This window comes from Sinocyclocheilus anshuiensis, unplaced genomic scaffold (genome assembly GCF_001515605.1).
Source record: "Sinocyclocheilus anshuiensis isolate Anshui unplaced genomic scaffold, SAMN03320099.WGS_v1.1 scaffold762, whole genome shotgun sequence".
NCBI classification, from domain to species: Eukaryota; Metazoa; Chordata; class Actinopteri; order Cypriniformes; family Cyprinidae; genus Sinocyclocheilus; species Sinocyclocheilus anshuiensis.
In genome coordinates this window covers 174309-193842 of record NW_015542390.1, presented here as the reverse complement: position 1 = coordinate 193842, position 19534 = coordinate 174309, and the positions used below count along the sequence as shown (strand labels likewise).

Genomic DNA, 19534 nt, shown 5'->3' with positions numbered 1-19534 from the left:
TTTTTTAGTATCATCGAGATACTATTATTGTTTTTATGGATATTTTGAATTAATTTAATTTTTTTTATTTAATTTTTTTTATATTTTTAGTAGGGTTTTTTTATGTGTGCATTTAATTTTTTATACATTTTTTTAGTTAATTTATCACATCAAATTAAATTACAAACTAAACTTAATTAGAATGAGAAATGTTGAAATACATTTTTTTTATGATTTTAGTTTTAGTTTCAGTTTTAATTAACTATAATGAGCCTTTTACTGTATATGTACTTAACTATTCTTATTTATTTTATTTAATTTATTTTAAAACAAAATAATAAAATAAAACAAAAAGTAAATTAAAAATAAATAAATAATATATATCATATATATATCAACACATGTCCAGTATTCAAACAATGGTCCCACACAGGTCACTAAGGTTAGCCAATCACAATAAAGGTCACTTACTGTACGTAAATAAGTCTGAAAGGTACAGTATCAAAACACAGCCTTTTCAATGCTAAATGGTCAGGATAAACTAAATTATGATGTTTTGGATGCAAGAAACCTTGACTAATGTTATATATGGACTTTAATTGTGTGAAATTTGGCTCCTTTAACTAAAGCAGTTTACCAATTCAGTGCCCCTACTCTCACCGCTGAGAGAATTAATTCACCCATTATGGGGAAACATAATAATCTGTCACTGGCTCAAAACACAGTATTCACAGGGTAAATTTGAGCAGTTTGACCCACAGCTGCACAGCCTCGGGCGCTTGTAGCCGTCATAATCCACTTGAAAAATAGACTGAAAATATGTGAGAGAGGACAACAGATCTGCCGTAAGGGGTTCATCTGCTCTTCATACAGCCGAGCAAATGAATGCCGGGAGAGAGAGAGAATGGGATTGGAGAGATGTGATAGAGAGGGCTAATGAGGCTGTCTGGGTCTCTGGAGAGAGCTGGACAGAGCAGAGGCTGTATGTGACAGCTTAAGACCTGTAATTACAGGCTGAGAGGCGGAGAGGGGCGCTGGATTAAAACCTCATAAACAGCATCAGGGGGCCAGCCCAGTCTGGAAATGTGTGTGTGTGTGTGTGTGTGTGTGTTAGAGAAAGGATTAGAATGACTATATGATGCTGCTATATAGACAAGGAGAACCTCCTGGATATATGGATGGATATGTAAAATTATGGTGTATAGGTAGAATGATAGAAGGATGGAAGGATTGGTAAAAGGATGGATGGATGGGTAGAATGATGATAGTTATATGGATGGAAGGATAGAAAAATTTATGAAAGGATGGATGTATGGATGGATGGATGGGTAGAATGATGGATAGTTATATGGATGGAAGGATAGAAAAATTGATGAAAGGATGGATGGATAGGTAGAATGATGGATGGATAGGAAGAACAATGGATAGTCATATGGTTAGAATGATGGATGGATGGATAGATGGATGGATAGTTATATGGATGGATGGATGGATGGATGGAAGGATAGATAAATTGATGGACGGATGGATGGGCGAATGGATGGATGGATAGATAGGTAGAATGATGGATATGTAAAATGATGGGTGTATAGGTAGAATGATGGAAGGATAGATAAAATGATGAATGGATGGACAGACAGATGTACGGGTGGATGGATAGATGGATAGATTAATAGGTACAATGATAGGTGGTTTGATGGATGGATAGGTAGAATGACAAATTCGGGACAAACTAGCCTGCAGACTGCAAATCACAGCCTCTCCGGAAGACAGACTAGAAGAGGGTGTTTTAATCCACAGCTAATCCTGTTTGAGAAAGCACTAGATTAGGGGAGATTACAGCTGGAGATGGCAGAATAAACGGGTTCGTAATAACTGTTCACCTCCATTCCCTCCCAAACACTGTGCCGCTAAAGATCTGTCTCCCACAAGCAGATCGGTTCAACCAATCTCCCTCTATTTTCTTTAAGAAAAACTTCCCCATCTTCCCCATTTGATCTTCCTCTCATTCTGTCACGACCATCAGACTTTAACAAAGGTTCATAAAACAAATCCTGGTTTTGTAATGAAAAGCTCATTGAGGAGAGTCAGGCTGAGCGGTTTATTGTCAGGCTGCCCGTGGCACTTGCGTCGGATGAAGTTGTAATTGCGTTGACCCCTTCTATGCGTCAGTATGCGTGCTGTTTTATCAGGCCCAGCGAGATAAGTCAGCAGCTCTAGACTTCATTAAACAACTCATCTATATTAAACAGTCTGGTAGTTTCCCTCCCGAATACAGCATTTGTTGTCCCCAATGCAGCGCCACAGACCACCTGAGCGGAGTAAGATGTGTCTTGTGTGATGGGCATCCTGCTGTCCAGGATGAATCGAGATTCTCAAAATTGTTTTTGGTTGCTATTGATCAGAAGACATCAGTCTAATTCCTCCATAGGCCTCCTCTAGTATGTCTGGGAAAGTCACACAGAGAGGATCCGAGCGCACTCTACTTACAGTACCTGATCGTTACTGTAACTGATCTTAGCCAATCAGAGCATGGTGATCATCTCACCCAGAGGCCTTGGTTTTCCAGCAACTTTGTCTCCACTCAAGTTGACTCTTAGACACTGGTATTTTCTTGGAGTTAGAACTGTCTATGTTTTTGACAGATACAATAGTAATCCCTATTATTATTACTCACAATTTGGTTAGAGATTCAGACAAACCCCTACCCTACACGCATTTAACCTTGGTGCATAATGCATCCAGTATCATTTGTGCCAAAAACATCAATGATACCCCAAATTGTGCAGCTACATTCCTAAGCTATCAGACGTATAATGTTTGCATACTATAAATCAAGTAAAAAATCTAATAGACCTAAAATGAAAGAGGGACCTGAGTCATACCTAGATATTAGAATATCAAAGGAGGGTTGGTTGTGGGCTCAGTAAGAAAACACTTAGCAACTATCGAGAACACCCTATGGTTGGAAAGATAGTATGATGGATGGATGGATGGATGGATAGATAGACAGACAGACAGACAGACAGACAGACAGACAGACAGACATGGATGGATGGATGGATGATAGACGGATGGACGGACGGACGGAGAGACAGACAGACAGATAGATAGATAGATAGATATGGATGGATGGATGGATGGATAGATAGACAGACAGACAGACAGACAGTAGGGATGCCACAATCCTAAATATAATATTGAACCTTTCAGTACGTCATCCACGGTTCAATACGGGCTTGTGAATTGCGGTTTTTCGTTTTTGCGTTTGATGAATAGATAGATGGATAGGTAGAATGATGGATGGTTGGATGGATGGATGGATGGATGGATGGATGGACAGATGGATATGTAGAATTATGGATGAATTGGGCAAGAAAGAAAATGCTTGGCAACTATCGAGAACACTGAGGCACGTAAAATACCTTGCTAGGTTGTGCACATTCCCATTGGTCCTTTAAGGCTTGTCGCCATTGCTCCGAGAGCTTGGATCTTGGTCTTCCTCGTTGCCAGAGTCCAGGAGGTGAGAATGGGTGAGGGATTATTGCAGCCACTCATTCTCAACACAGCCTCCTTCAGGAGAAGTTCCTTTGGGAGAAAGTGCAGCCTTGCACTTTCACACGCAATGTGGGCCCATGGGGGAAGTATATAAAGCTAAGGACATGAGAGCTCACAAAAGACCACACTCACCAACAGCCTAACAGGGGGGGGGTTAGAAACTTACTCTTTGTTCTGTGTTTTTTAAAATTGTTTTAGGCATGCATCTGACAACATTGTGGGATAATTGTGCTTAAAGCAAGAAAAACTATTTCGTATGTATGCAAGAAAAATAAAGCAGCCGAAAGATTAAAAATAAGCCTGTATGAAAAAAAAAAATGTCTTTTTCTTCCCAGGAGGCTCCAGGTAGCCCGCCTGTGCCTCTGAATTCTCCACGAGATGAACATGAGCGACGGATCTCTCAGTCGCTGTATCCCGGAGAGAGCCTGGATGACAACCACACCCCACGACCCACCATGATGGGTAGAATGATGGGTAAGCTGATAAAAAACACTCAAATATTAGTCTTAGCCTCAGATGGCCCTGGTGTATCATTTCACACAAAAATGACCAGAGCGTTCTCAAACCAGCTAACTCCGATCTAAACAGCTGACTTTACTCGTGTTCTGGAGTTTGTAAATGGCTTTTATCAGTCTGCTGGTAGTTTCCAGGTTGCTCCAAGAAGATCTAATTGATTTGCCAAAGATTGTGATGTTTATGGCATTTAATCTTTGAACAATTTTAAAGGGATCACTCATCCAAAAATAAATATTGTGTCATCATTTACTCACCCTCAAGTTGTTCCAAACCAAAGAAAGTTTCTTTCTTCTGTTGAACACAAAATGATATATGTTGAAGAATGCAGGTAAGCAAACAGTTATTGGTCTCCATTGACTTCCATAGTATGGGGAAAACACAATTTTCATTTTTGGTTGAACTATCACTTTTAAGAGTTTAGTTTGAGACACTTTAAGGCCGTGTGTCCACCAAAGTGTTTTTAGCCAGATGAAAATGCCAGGTGCTTTTTTGAAAATGCCCAGCTGTGGGCGCTTGAGATTGCTTCGGAGGCGCAGCGTTTAGCTAGACCTAACCAAATGTTCCCCCAAGCCATATTTGTTTATTTTAATATTGTTATAGTCTGGAGATGTCATATGGTACAGACATGGATACTCGGAGACCAGCAATATTTTGGCTTTCTCCATTGTTGTTCAGTCGTTCTACTCCAGTAGAATGTGACGGTTGGCGATATTTGCCCCGCCCTCCTTCACTGTGATTGGACGACTGGCACTGATGAGCACTGCCTTTTACCCAAAGTTAAGCATTTTCTCTTTGCGACCAGAAAAAAACGCAAAGTGAACCGCTTCGTCACGCTGTCAGCTTATTTAAATATGCTGTGCTCCCTTTGAAAACAATTAAAAAGTATGCTAGCCTCAAGGAGGAAAAATATATTTTGGTGGACACACAGCCTCAAACAATTGAACCAGATGTCCTTGAGCTCACCTGATTGCTCAAAGGGTTATATCTGGTTTATGAATATATGTCATTAAAAGGAAACGGGTCAGTTCACATGCCATTTGAAGGTTTCTTCCTGTCTATGTGGACGGTTCTTGGTCAAATGCCTGCATTGTAATAGTCATTTTTATGCTCTGCAAGACTATGTGTGCACATGCTGTCAGTATACTGTATGTCCTGACCTTCTGTTTCCATTTCCACCTGTTTCCCCTGACATATATGGTTTAAATGCAGGGATGAATGAGCAGCTGGACACACGCAGGCTCAGCCCAGCCAGTCCCAGCATGCTCCTGTGGTTTTGTAAATGGGGGTTAATGTCATTTTCAAGCCCCGTGTCTCATCCAGCATGACTCTTTCAAGTCAAGTCCTGATTTCTCTCAAACTCAGCTCCAGTTCTAGTCCTGCCAGACAATTGGAATCGGCAGACCAATCCTTTCACCGTCATGCTTGTCATTTCACAATTGACTACTCAGTCTTGAACAATAAGCTCTTTAGTACCTGACGCAAACCCTCTTCTTCCTCCTCCTCATCCCCCTGCTTTTCCTTCAGCCCTCGTTTTCTTCATCCTCCTGTTCTGACCTTCTCTGCTGCGTGTGTTCTCATCGCAGTGTGACGATGAGTGAGTCAATGACGTCTCAGTCTCCTCAGATTTAGTGTCAAAGGCGACTGATGGCCAATTGCACTTGCTAAGCCTTGTTTTTTTTCTTCTTCTTCTTCATTTTGGCCCTATTTTGTCACTTTCTTTGACAGTATGGACAGGAAATAATGGGGAGTGGTTTGATTAAATTTTAAATTATTGTTATTGTTATTACTACTACTACTACTGCTACTACTACCACTTATCACTTAATAAATATTACTTATTGTTTTATGTGGAGCCTGGAATAAGCATATTATAGTGGAACATGGAAAAAGCATGTAGGTTTTTTTTTTTGTAAATAATTTTTATTTGTTATTATGGTATAATAATAATAATAATAATAATAATAATAATAATAATAATAATAATAATAATAATAATAATAATAATAATAATAATAATAATAATAATAATAATAATAATAATAATAATTATTATTATTATTATTATTATAAAACTGCAAAATTGTTATTATTATTTCTGGTGCTTATTTAATATGTATTATTTTATTATCAATAACAATGATAATTATTAGCATTAGTATTTTAAACAATATGCATTAATTGTGAAAGTTTGTATTTAATAATAATAATAATTTATTATAATAAATAAATGTATTATTTAATTAATGATCAATATCAATGATACTTATTAATATTTAAAATGAATATTTATTGTATTTTTATTATATTTTTAGTATCAAAATTCTCAGAATTCTGTCTTAGTTGGTTTGCGTAAATGTATGCATTGACACTTTCTTTTAAATAGCACGAAAGTAATTCTTCTCAGCGCCAGTGCAGAGAAATTCTAAAACTTCAGCACTTCAGAGAGTTTAGCTGTACATCATCTCCGGAGGAAAGTAAAAAGGCAAAAGTTTGAGAAAGTTTACCTGAGGGAAGATGGCACCCTTCAGCTGTTGTAGGCCTGACACATTGTCATACATCTCATAAACTCGGCCCGTGCTCCTGAGGATTGTTTCATCACTTGTCAGTCACTTGCATGAAACATTATTTTTGTTTGTTAAAATGTGAAAAATGCAGCAATAACACATCACATTAAATGGTCCATTGCTGACGTTCTGAATGACAGAATGTCTGTCACGCAACTTTACGCACTGCAGGACGTGAGGACGGACCTTGATGTATGGACTCTGTTGCGTTTGTCAGAGGTCATTTTCTAAAGGACCAAGGTGGAGACCTGACTGACAAAGCATGCTGCATCACTGTCAGGAAAATAGTCTTCAGCAGCCACAACTCATTTCAGACATATTTGCTGTCACTCAGGAAGGAGCAGACATGGCAGGGTTTGAGCTACAAGGTTAGCGAGATAATGTCGTCTTGCTTGGCTGTTATGACAGGCCGGGATGAGGAATGAAACTTTAAATCTTGAAAACTGAGAAAACTCGGAAGAATAAAGTGCTGTAAGGCATATAGATTGGTAGTTGACAGGTGAAATTTATTTGACTAGATAAAGTTGAACAAGGAGAGGCACATAACGGTAGAAGATTTCCTACAAAAAGAACTGCGTTAAGGAACGTATAAATCTTAGGGTGTGTATTTATTTATTTATGTTTTGTCTGTATTTATACCCGTTACTGTTTTTATTACAAATGGTAAATAAAATAAATGAAGATAGAAAGAAAGAAACAAATAAATAAATATGCAAATAGTTGGTGTAATTCCTCTTGAATAATGTGAGATTCTAATGTATTTACTTATTTATACTTGTCACTATTTAATTACATTTGGTCCCGATTGAAACAAACAAACAAACAAACAAACAAACAAACAATCAAACAAACAAACAAACAAATAAATAAATAAATAACTAAATTTGTTTGTTTGTTTGTTTATGCAAGACCATCTACATTGAAATTGTGGCAGGTATAAACAAACAAAATGTGAAACATAATAATAATAATAATAATAATAATAATAATAATAATAAATCATTTAGTTTGACTTGCATTGTGTTTGACATTATACAAATCACATCCTGAATGACACAAAAATACTATTTGAAATGCGACCTGACCTTTCAGACCAAAATGCATTTCCAAAAATCGGATTTTAATTGGTTTTCAAACCACATACAGATGCTTTCATGCCGTTTTCTGCAGTTCAGATTACAAATAGCTAAATAGATTTGTGTCTCTTCTTTCCGTGTCACATATAACATATTCCTACTTTCTGGAGGTACGGTGTGAAATTGCACCTTCTCTGTTTAGCAGCCGTGCTGTAGATGTTGGATTCTTGTATTCTTGTAAGTTCAGGTTGCTCTTAGTGTTACTTTAACATGTTAAACACAGTTAAAGTGACACATGAAGGGACTTTTTCCTTTCATTTAAGGGGAGGTGGTGTACCAATTTGAATTTGCCCTTCACAACTGTTGATTTCTAGAGAGAAGTGCCTCTAAGTGTGTGACGGGAAAGGTTAGCCCCATTAAACTGCGTAAACAGGCACTGTGTCAAAAAACGGCGTATATGGGTGCATTAATAGTCCTTCGTGTAAAACGACGTTTCTGTAACTGGTGCTTCTTGGAGACTCGCTAACCATATTCTGCCCATAGAGAGACATTTTGAGGAATATTCTGAATGAATCTACCTTTGAATGACAGTCATTACAGTAGCCAATGCCTTGTGCACTTGAGGTAATCATAGTGGCAGAACATCTTAGCGTGTAGTCATTTAGACAGAGTCCCGGAAATCATTTACAGCACCTTTGAACAGGATGAGAAAAAAAGATAAAATGAGAAAAATAAGTCACACCACGGTATTTTGTGAGAGTGGTAATTTTGGGGTCATCATTTGTGACATTTAGCAGCTGTTCTGTGAAATGTGTTTGTCCTTGTGAATCGGCTACCAGCCCGGCTAACAGGAAGCATTCTCAGAGCATTGGCTAACGTTCTGGCAATGTTCTCTCTAAGTTATCCCTTTTATCTCCTTAAAAAAAAAAAAAAAAAAAAAACGCTAAAACCAGCCTAAGCTGGTTAGCTGGTTTTAGCTGGTCATCCAGCCTGGTCATAGCTGGTCAGCAGGCTGGTTTTAGAGGAGTTTTGTCCACTTCTTTAGCTGGTCAGGCTGGAACAACCAGTTTGACCAGTCTAGCCAGGCTGGGAGACCAGCTAAAACCAGCTACTTCCAGCTTAAACCAGCTAAGACCAGCCAACTAGCTTTAATCTGGTTTTAGATGTTTTTTTCCAGCAGGGATGAGCAAATATTAATCCAGGAATGTTAATAGAATGTCTGTTTGATGTTATTTGGTCTTTTATAATGTTCTTAAAACTTTAGCACATTACTTATGCTTCATAGGGCGCTTTCACACCTGCCTCATTTAGTTCAGTTGAATCACACTAGAGTTCGTTGTCCCTCTTGGTGCGGTTAGTTTGGGCAGGTGTGAATGCAGCAGTCGCACTCGGGAGCGCACCAAAAGCGGACTAAACAAGCGTACCGAGTGGTCTCGGCCCGATTGCAAACGGACTCTGGAGCGGTTCGCTCGTGGTGAGAAAGCAATCCGACCCAATGGACCAAAGAACCAAGCAGTATCATAATTCATAACGGGAAATATGCTATATAAAAAGCTGCAGTCAGTGTCTGATTCTGTGAGTGAGAATTTTTGTTATTGCAGTTGAAAACCAAAGAGCAGCTCTGCATATTAAAACATTGTGTAATTAATTGCTCTTCTCCACGCATTACAAGAATGCTGTCCGGACGAAGCCTTGATTCCCGCTGGCTGTAACTGCAACACACACACACACACACACACACATATATATATATATATATATATATATATATAGCTTTTATTTGATCAGCTGATACAGTTTGTGATTTAGTTAGCGATTTGGCTAGCAATTAAGCTTGTGATTTTGTTAGCATTTAGCCAGCTATAAAGCTTGTGATTCAGCTAGTGATTAGGAATTTAGCTTAACATTTAGCTAGCTATTTTGCTAGCAATGTGAATTGGTTAGCAATTAGCTATAAGGTTTTATATTTAAGTAGTGATTGAGCTTGTGATTTAGTTAGCAATTTTTGTATATATATTTAATATTTATATTTAAAGTACATTTAGTCATTTGACAGGCACTTTTATCCAAATATGTGGATGCTACAACAAAATAGATTCATCTGAGGGAGACGTGGGGGAAATGCTGTGGAAACTCATGAATCACACAGCTAATTATCTTCTTTAGACTTCCTTTATTCCTCAAACACAAAACTAATTAACAGTAAAGCTAATGTTGCTTGTCTTTGCAGCTGCATTAGTGATTAAACTTAACTACTTCAAAGTTAATCTCGTTTTTTCATGTGCTGTCTCTGATGTTTGTTCTACCATCAGTGCATTAGGTTGAAAATGAATGAATCTTGAAATATAATCTTGTAACATTTTATCTTAATGCAGTTTCTGTTTAGCATCTGTTCTAATATAAAGACATAAAAGAGCATTAAAACTAAACCCTGTGAGTCAGAGTGATGGGCGGGGCTATAATCTGACAGTATAGTGCCATCACATTGATTGGCTGCAGTCGCTGTCAGTCAGATTGATTGGCGGCGCTGTCGGTGGCTGTCAGTGGGAAGGGCTGCCGGCTGTGAAACTGTGTGAAGATGTAGCATATACACTCAGCCTTACATCAATCTAACTGGCAGTGTGAATCCACCTCTCTCAAGTCGCTACTACACAGGCTACTTGTCAAGGTATAATGCAGCAGGTGGCAGATGCATGTCTTGGGCTAAATCAAATGAGCTTTTTCTTCTTCCTCCATCTCTCTTTTCCTCATCCTTTGGCCAAGACTCTGAGGGATAGATTTTTTTAAAGGAGTAGTTCGTTTAAGTACAAAAATAAGCAAGTGCTTGACAGTAATTTCTTTGATGTGGAGTGCATTAGCAGTCGCGCTCGCTGTGAGCAAAACTTTGTCCGAATTGAAAAGTCCAGCCAGTAGAGGAAAATCACACTGTGTCGCAAATTGAGGAGCCGTCGCTTACTTCTGGACGTGCTGTTTTGCAAAGAACCTGTTAATGAAAGAATGGACAGAACAAATGGAAGTGGGATGGGAGGGTTTTATGGTGGTTTTGTGTGGTCAGCGTCAGGAGCTGAAGAGTGTGAAGGAACAACTTTGCACAGAAAATGTGAAAATACCTAATACACTTCACCTGTTAATGGCTGGAGAATTTTACAACATTTACAGGCCATCAATATTTCTAACTAGTGGTCGACCGATATGGGTTTTTTGACAGCCGATGCCGGTGCCGATATCTTGGAAAGCAGGGTATAATATAATATATAGATAATATATAATATACGATATAATTTCATTTATTTTAATTTATATTTAAGAAATTGAAATCATTTGAAAATGGATTAAAAATAATTGTGTAAAATAAACATACTTATACTTTAGAAGACAAAGCATTTTTCACAAATAAATAAATATTTAATAAAAATCTAATTAAAAAGAAAGTAAACACGGTAACCAACAGGGCACTCAGTATTCTGGGAAGTTTGTGTGAATCATTTATTTATTTATTTTTCAAATAAAGCCAAGGTAACACTCATTTTACATACAGCACGCAATGAAAATTACATGAATATGACAGCGGGCAACTGCATAAAGCGCAGCATAATTTGAAAACACAAGTTTAAAGTTTGTCGATCGCATGTCTCTAGTGAAGCAGAACTCTCCTCCTGTCAGCATTCAATTTGCACGGATCGACCGTCACACAGAGAACACACGATCATGCAGGATACACATGCAAACTTCACAAGATCTCAACTAGATTCGACTAAGTCTGCAAGGTTTGTGAAATTAAATGTTCATTAGTCATTCAAAGATTTGTTTAAGTGATATAAATGCGTGTTTGCTGAATGCTGACGGCAAATGAGAAAGTATTACAATGTTTGCCTTTCTATTACTGATAATATTAAAGCAATCGTTATAATACTTTTTTGTATACATTTTAATTCATTTGTTTAACAGTTCTATCTGATTATTAGACTTATATCCATATTAGACAGAACTGAACGACGACAGTGAACAAGAGGGAGAATGTGAGCGGTGTGCGCTCAGGCGCTGCGGCTGTTGTTCTCGCGCCGTCAAAATAAAAGTCCCGCATCGAACACATCGGCCAAACAGAAAAACTTATCGGCCGATGCCGATATTGAAAAATGCCAAATATCGGCCGATATATCGGTCGACCACTATTTCTAACTTCTGTTTTCTCACTTTATTTTACACAAGCATTTTAGAAAATATATAAAAATGTGTTTTTGTAATTATTTTTGAATTTTTGCAGCAAACTGCGTAAAAAGCAAGCCCGTTGCAGCAGCATATTCAAACAAAAATAACAATGGTCATTTTCTTTCTAACATTTTCATTTTGTTAGTTTAGTGTCATGAATGTTTTAACACTATGTATACACTATGTATAGCTAAAAATTCTATATATGAAAACAATCTATAAACTGCTTGCTTCACATTATTTTTGTGAAAACTGTGATACGTTGATGAGTGATTCTTTGATGAGTGGAAAGTTCAAAAGAATGGCATTTATTTGAAATTGAATATTTTGTAACATTATACATGTCTTTACTGTCACTTTTGAGCAATTTAACGTGTCCTTGCTGAATAAAAGTATTGATTTCTTTGATAATAATAATTAAAACAAATGACAACAAAACTTTTGAATGGTCTGTGTTTGACAAACCAAATTTCGATTTCCTTGCCAAAGCCGATTTATAGCTCAATCTATAGGAAGGGCAGATATATAATCTATAAAGAGACATAGATACCTCAGATGAGAAGTTGAGCTTTTAGTATTTCACACTTTCATCACTTCCCTGCGTGCATCCCGATGCTTTGACCTTTTTTTTCCTCAAGGTGCGTTTCTCTATGGATCGCTGCTCTCTTGTGAATGGCACTGTACCAGAACTAGAATGACAGAGGTATGCTGGGAATTGCATCACGCTAACAGCGCCTCCTCAGCCTCCCTCGGCTTCCCTTAAGTGGTTTGTCTGCGCCTGTCAGATTAGCACAGCCGCTGTATTAACCTGCTGATGAAGACTACAGGATAATGAGTGCTGTTATGCTAACAGGAGGAGGGTTGATGGGAGATAACAGACTTACAGAGATCGAATCACTCGCACAACAAGAAGTGGAAGACCTGTGATATTACTGTGCCATACGCTGCTCAGGGACACGGCTTCTAGAGCATCACACACACACACACACACACACACAAACAATGCATGTGTACATAATAGACCTGTCAATTAACACATTAACACACTTCAGTTAGTTATAAAACAATAACATGATAAACAATCTACACAATAAATTGAATCCCCTGACGTGTACGGAAATTCTGCAGTCAGGAGTTTTCTGATTGACTTTCAGTGGCCCGTAGGTATTTATTTATTTATTAAAAAAAAAAAGTAGAATATTAATCACAATCATGGATATGGGGCACTTATGAGCACGCTTCTGAATTGTAAATTGACAAATGGGACACTCTCCGTTCTCGTGAGCTTCACAGGCACGTGCAGAGCAGAACACAAGACCTCAAACCCACATCAAGTGTGCTAAATGTAAGATTGCAGTCTGGCCAAGAACACTATTTTTGGAGCAGTTTAGTTTTTAGCAGTATTCAATGGTTTGTCGTGTTTAATGCTTTGGAAAGGGGAAATTAGTATTTTTTCTCCCCTATAATTTCTGAAAGAGAAAACTTTTCAGGTCATGACTTTGTAATAGCTTATTTGTTTAAACTCCTCTGGTTGTCCAATATAGCTTTATTATTAAACCAGGGATATGTGATGTTAGATTTTGCTTTTACTTTGTTAAAACCCTGCCTTCAGTTTTTTTTTTTTTTTACAACTTATAGTGTATTCACTTGTGGGTGATATTTTATACTTCTTGAGTTGTACTTCAATTCCTCCAAACAAAGAGCATGAACGACTTCTGTTAAAAATCCCATCTGGATTTCAGTTATAAATAAATCTGTGTTTAGGTCTTTCTCAGAGAGCATTTGTGTGATTGCCCCTGAACTGACACACTAGCTCAGTTGTCTCATTAAGACAGATGAAGCTACTTAGGGAGTCTACTTTTCTCTCACAGTTTTTATTGTTTTTAATTTAAAGAGGAATTACCATAATAATGTGGTCTTAACATTAAAGGTGCTGTATGTAATTTTATGTGTACCAAAGCATAAAAACACCATAATACATTCGCAATATTTAGAAAACGTACTAAGTTCACATACTTGTTTCTCCGAAAACAGCGCTAAAGCCAGTTATTCTACTTTGAAAATGTGCAATCCGTGTCGGAATGCCTGTTTTTGTTTTGGTCTGTGTGATTCCGCCCACTGCCGTTTCATCCCAGAGAACAGAAAATATTGTATCGCAGCCATGGAAGACAGCAAACGAACTGGGTCAGAGATCGCAGATTCTACCCGTCCTAAAAGCCTCTGCATCAATCTAAAAAGCTCTAAGACCAGAGGCATGTTAAAACAAGAATAAATCAGCTCATTAATTTACAGTGTGAGGCTCATTGCTTTCCATTGTCAATTGTGTTCATTCCCTCTGCGTGTCCTCAATCTGACAACTCTCTGGAGCGACGAGTCTGAGGAGGAGGTGGGAGAAACAATATTTTAAATTTGGAATGCAGTACCAATTTCAACCGTTTGCTGTCAATATTACATACTGCACCTTTAATGATAGGTCTAAACGATATCCAGTATAACACAAGCCTAAAGAATCGAGGGTGTACTCAAACTTTAATTGACATTTATGCATTTGGAAGATGCTTTTATCTGAAGTGACCTACACCGTATTCAAGGAACACATTTTATAAGTTATTGTTTTCCCTGGGAATCGAACCCATGACCTTGACGTTACTCAGTGTTGAATGTTGTCAACCAAAGCAACTTATGGTTAAGACTAATTGTCTAAGCGGTTAAGTGTCTGAATTGTCAAAGTAGTGATAATTCATAGAACATCTTGTGGGTTTCGAACCTACAACCCCAAGTGGTTGGGTTGATCTTTTTTTTTTTTTTTTTGCTGGTTTTAGAGGCATTATGTGCACTCATCAGGTAGTTGGTGTTAATGAAGCATGCACTCAAACCTTCACCAATTGACATTTATACATTTGACTGATGCTTTTATCCAAAGTGACTTACATTACATTCAAGGTACACATTTTATGAGTTTCCCCTGAATCAAACCCATGACACTGACATTGCTAGCTCCATGCTCTACTGATTGCACTACTGTTCAGGAAGGCTAATGTTGTCAACCAACACAAGGTTAAGTGTCTGAATTGTCACAGTAGTGATAATGCATAGGACATCTTGTGGGTTTCGAACCTGCAACCTTCTGGCAACCTCCCAAGTGGTTGGATTGGTCTTTTTTTGCTGGTTTTAAGGGGTTATGGGCAGGCTGGGAGACCAGCTAAACTAAACATACCTAAAACCAGCTTACACCAGTAAACCTTTTTTTATTTTTTTATTTTACATTATTATTACTTTGGCAGGGAGTAGATGTAGAACTTTGTTGTTTTAATGAATTATTTCATGATTTCCTGTGTTTACAGTATAAGACCATTCTCAAGTTACCTAACTCAAATCAAATGTGACTCTGCTAATGTTGCCAACACACATGATGCAATACAATGTCAAATGTGTATATTCTAAAAAGCATACTCCATCAAAGACCCTCACTTCAATGATAACCCTCTGGGTTTCCCCCGACCATAGCAAGCCACTATGGATGCACATTCATGACAAACACTTGGCTTTCACTCACTCCCCTGCTTCTGGGAAAAGTTGAACTGATTGTTGATGACTATGTTCCTAAATACATGGCAGGTTGTGATTAATACCACATGTTGGCCTTTCATTTTAAAATTGTTTTTGGATTACGGGATTACACAAAGTTGAATTAGTCTTTTTTTTTCAGTGACTGGAGGAAACTGAAAACTTCATGTTCCCACAAGCCTGTTCGATGAAGGCCAGATTTCAAATGACCTTATTTAGATGTTCTTGAAATGCCTAAACTTAATGCACCAGCTCCTCAAAAGCCTTTGCTCCCGATAAGCTAAACCAATGAGGCTGATAACTTGGCCTGTATGGATTTCCCACAGAACATTTTGCAAGAAAAAATAGTCTAATGGCATGACCTTTCAGTTTGTGCTTAAATTTGGGATAAAAGGGTATCTTGGACCTTATGAAGCTCAACCATCTTGAAAATCATTTTGGTGATCAGTACGTCATATTTTGGATGCTGCTATGCTGGTTTGGTGCCACCAGTTCGAACTCAACTAGCTCAGCCAGCAAGACCACCATTTTCAACCAGCTTCACCAGAAAAACTACGGTCAACCAGTTTCTTCAGCTACATTTCACTTGTATTAACAGCTTAGAGTTGCTTCACTTTGAGCTTTTGAGTGTACACTTTGTGCGATACTTTGCACTTGATGTACAAGAAATACAAGTAGGAGCAGGATAGCCTTCATGGTCCTCTGATGAGTGATTCCTCAAAGTCAGCTCTCCTCTGCTGAGCATCCTGAAAAAAATCTGCTGCCCTTTGTCATTCTGGATGCATCAACAAGGAACTGATTTAATTCAAGTTTATTTGTTCAAACCCTAGTTTGGGGGGGCAGTGCGGCTCTGTCTACCAATCAGTCCATTCCCACAATGTTTTGATTCAAGGCCCAGCAAACAAGCATGGAGGGGTCTATTTATTATAGCAAGAGAAGACCCTCCACGAGGGGTCGTTTGATCGCAGCATGACAGAAAACAACAGTAGCCCACCACCATTGCCATCAGCACCCTGCAAGCAGAATTCAGTGCAGATTAAACAGAAGAGGCAGTTACAAACACAAACAGCTTCTTCGGTCTGGGAAAGACCGCACATGATAGCCTTGATGCTTATCCTCAAATGACCTGAATCAAATGTCCTCGGGATGCAAGCATGACGCGGAGGTTTAGAAATCTTCAGGATTAAACAAAAGCATGATGTGTTTGGTAAGGAAAGCTCTTTTGGGTAAAGCAACAGTCTTTTGGTTTTGCTTCGACTATCCAGTTTAAGTCAAACTGCGTCCTGTTTAGGTTGCATTATGAAGTTTATTGTCGGATGCATATCGCCGTAAATGATTCTAGAGGAATATTGTGTTTCTTGAGGTAGTGCAGTTATTTTTGCACACTAGCACTAAGACGATTAGTCTTACTTTTAACCCATCGACTCTCATCCACACTTTGGATAATGGATCAAGACACGGTGCTGAGAAGATGTCAGCAGGATTTGTCAGTCACTAACATCTTCCCTCTAGAACAAAGCTCTCTCAAGAACGTCCAGCAGGGCTTTTTTAGTACTGCTTACTGCGTACTGCCTTCACAAACCATTAGAAATCAGACGATTGAAATTCTTTTCTCCTCTTCTGCCGATTTCCTGTTCTCTTCACAGAGCCGAATGTATAATAAGCCAAGAACGCCTTCGCTATTTTTCTTGTCCTGCAATTAAGAGGTCCGTTTTTAGGCAGATTTTTTATGATTCACCATGAAATCATGAGTGTAAGTGGGTGGCCAGGGGATATAATCTCAATAAAATGGTAGGCCAATTAGTCGTCTGCAGCAGAATTGTGGTCGCAGTGTTTTTATCTTCCATGTTAAAGACTTTCACCTTTTCACAGTGTCACAGTGGCTATTTCTATAGGTGTCCTTTACGCCATTTAGCATAGCCAAGAGTAACTCTCCTTGTATGAGGAGGTCAGCACTTGTGTCAAAAAATCCGTAGGAAAGGCCTCATTTAATGCAAGAACACGACTGTATTCAGCAGTTAACCAATTTAAACCATGTTCTGCATGAGCAAAATAATGACCTTGCATGGACAGACTGCCACTTTCAAGTGTATGGATCCTTTCTGTTTTTTTTTGGTTTTATTTATTTTTTCATGTGAATTTAATCTTGGTCTTTGTCAATTTCTTTTTATTGTTTCTTTATCTAATATGCTATATGGTCAAATTTGCAAATTCATTAGAAGAAAATGACATTTATAAACTCAGTGACTCTTTGACTCTTCCATGACCAGCATTTTTTTTTTTATTATTAAAAATGCTGAATTAAAGTTAAAATAATTAAAAATAATTTTGATATTTTGGAGGCATAAAGTGAAAAATGTCAGGTTGATAATACTGTCCCGATATTATGATAAAGAAAAAAAAAAAATTATTAAATTTCAGTCGAGTTTCTCCAAAGTAGTTAGACTTAATTTTGTATTATTATTTCTTGGAAAAAAATGTTAAATTAAACTTCACTGGTGCACTTGCAGGAAGATGCAGAAAAAAAGCAAAAATATATTGATATTTATGATTGATAGGTCATAGTATTTGTTTAAAAATCATTTATATATATATATATATTTTTTTTTTTAAATAATGATGTCTAAAGTCACATGTATTATGTAAATTATTTATACTTTACTTTACATTTGCCCAGTTAGTATCATAATGTTTTTCTCCTCAGGTTTATGTTTTTGTTATTGCAGTCATGTGTTGGGCTTTGGCTTTATTTGCGGTTTCTGCTATTGAGCGTGACTGTGCATATGTTTCTGTGAATATCTTGGTGTACACACATGCATACATGTCTTCTCGCCTCAGCAAGTGTGAAATTCATGTTCTCACAGTGACGTACACGCATTGCATTCATTTGTACGCCGGTGCAGTATCTGTGCACCAGTGACAGAAGTTTCCCGTGCTTCCTGACCCACTGCTCAGGCCTTACTGCAGTGAGAGACTGTCTTTGATACGCTGATGCAACCGCTCGGTAACTGCTTCTCCAGTCAGTGTTATGGATGATTGCCATGAGATGGAAGCTCTGGGGTCTGGAAGCTCTCGTGGATCTTCACCGTGGCCCCTGTCCTCCGGGACGGACTGCCTGGAGCATCAAGGCCTCTTGTAAATGTCCAGGCGACCTTGAGAGCTCCAGAGCCACCGGTGCTTTGCATTTTCTTAATGTTTCGTGAGTCATGTTGATGCAATCAAATGAAACTTGTCTTCATATCTAACCCCTGCAAGTGAAAACACTGCTCATCTTCAAGTAAACATTTGGAAATGTTTCGTCTTGTGTACATGTTGATGGTTTAACGATGAAAGTTTAGCACAGCAGATTGTTCATTACAGGAGTGTTAATGTCTCTGTCGGTTGGGTTAGTCCCGGTTAAGCCGAGTCAGTGCTATAATTCTGTTCACTTTCTGAAGCTTCATGCCGTTCATTTACTGTTCAGGATTGTGTGTGCATTCACACATTTCAAGAGGCCTTTTACCATGTATGCTCTGATGCCAGTGCACTAAATTGACATGACAAAGCTTCTCTAATGGACTCCACTAATTACAAATTTGTCATTTTGGTGATGATTAATCCAAAATGACATACACTTATTAACAGAAACAGCCCTCGTGGAGTGATCTAAAGTTGACTTCCTCAAGGACACAATGCTGATTTTGTGATCTGCCCTTAAAGTTAAACCTATGACCCATCAGTTAGCATCCTAGATCTTTAACCGCTAGGCTACAATATCCAAAAATATAAGAATCTAAGAAACATGCATGATGGTGCACAACACAGTCATTTATTTTATTTAAAACGTGTGCTGGTGCACAACAATTGTATTTTTTATTTATATTTATTTGTTTTATTTTTTTAAATTCATATTTATTCATTCATTTTTATTTTATAGATTTTTTTATTTTACATTTTATTTTATTGTTGTTTATATTTTATTTTATTATAATTTTTTTAAATTAATCATAATTATTCATTCATTTTTATTTTATTGTATTTATTTATTTATTATTATTATTATAATAATTTTTTTTTTTTTTAGAG

The 19534-nt window shown here is 37.7% G+C and overlaps 1 protein-coding gene across 1 annotated transcript in view; it reads left to right on the top strand.

Annotated features, from left to right (window-relative positions):
- LOC107692754 (partitioning defective 3 homolog) overlaps positions 1 to 19534 on the top strand; it is a 444353-nt gene that overhangs the window by 255945 nt on the left and 168874 nt on the right. The window contains exon 15 of the mRNA XM_016491924.1: positions 3873 to 4011. Within this exon, the coding sequence (XP_016347410.1) occupies positions 3873 to 4011 (139 nt within the window). The remainder of the gene's footprint in view (positions 1 to 3872; positions 4012 to 19534) is intronic.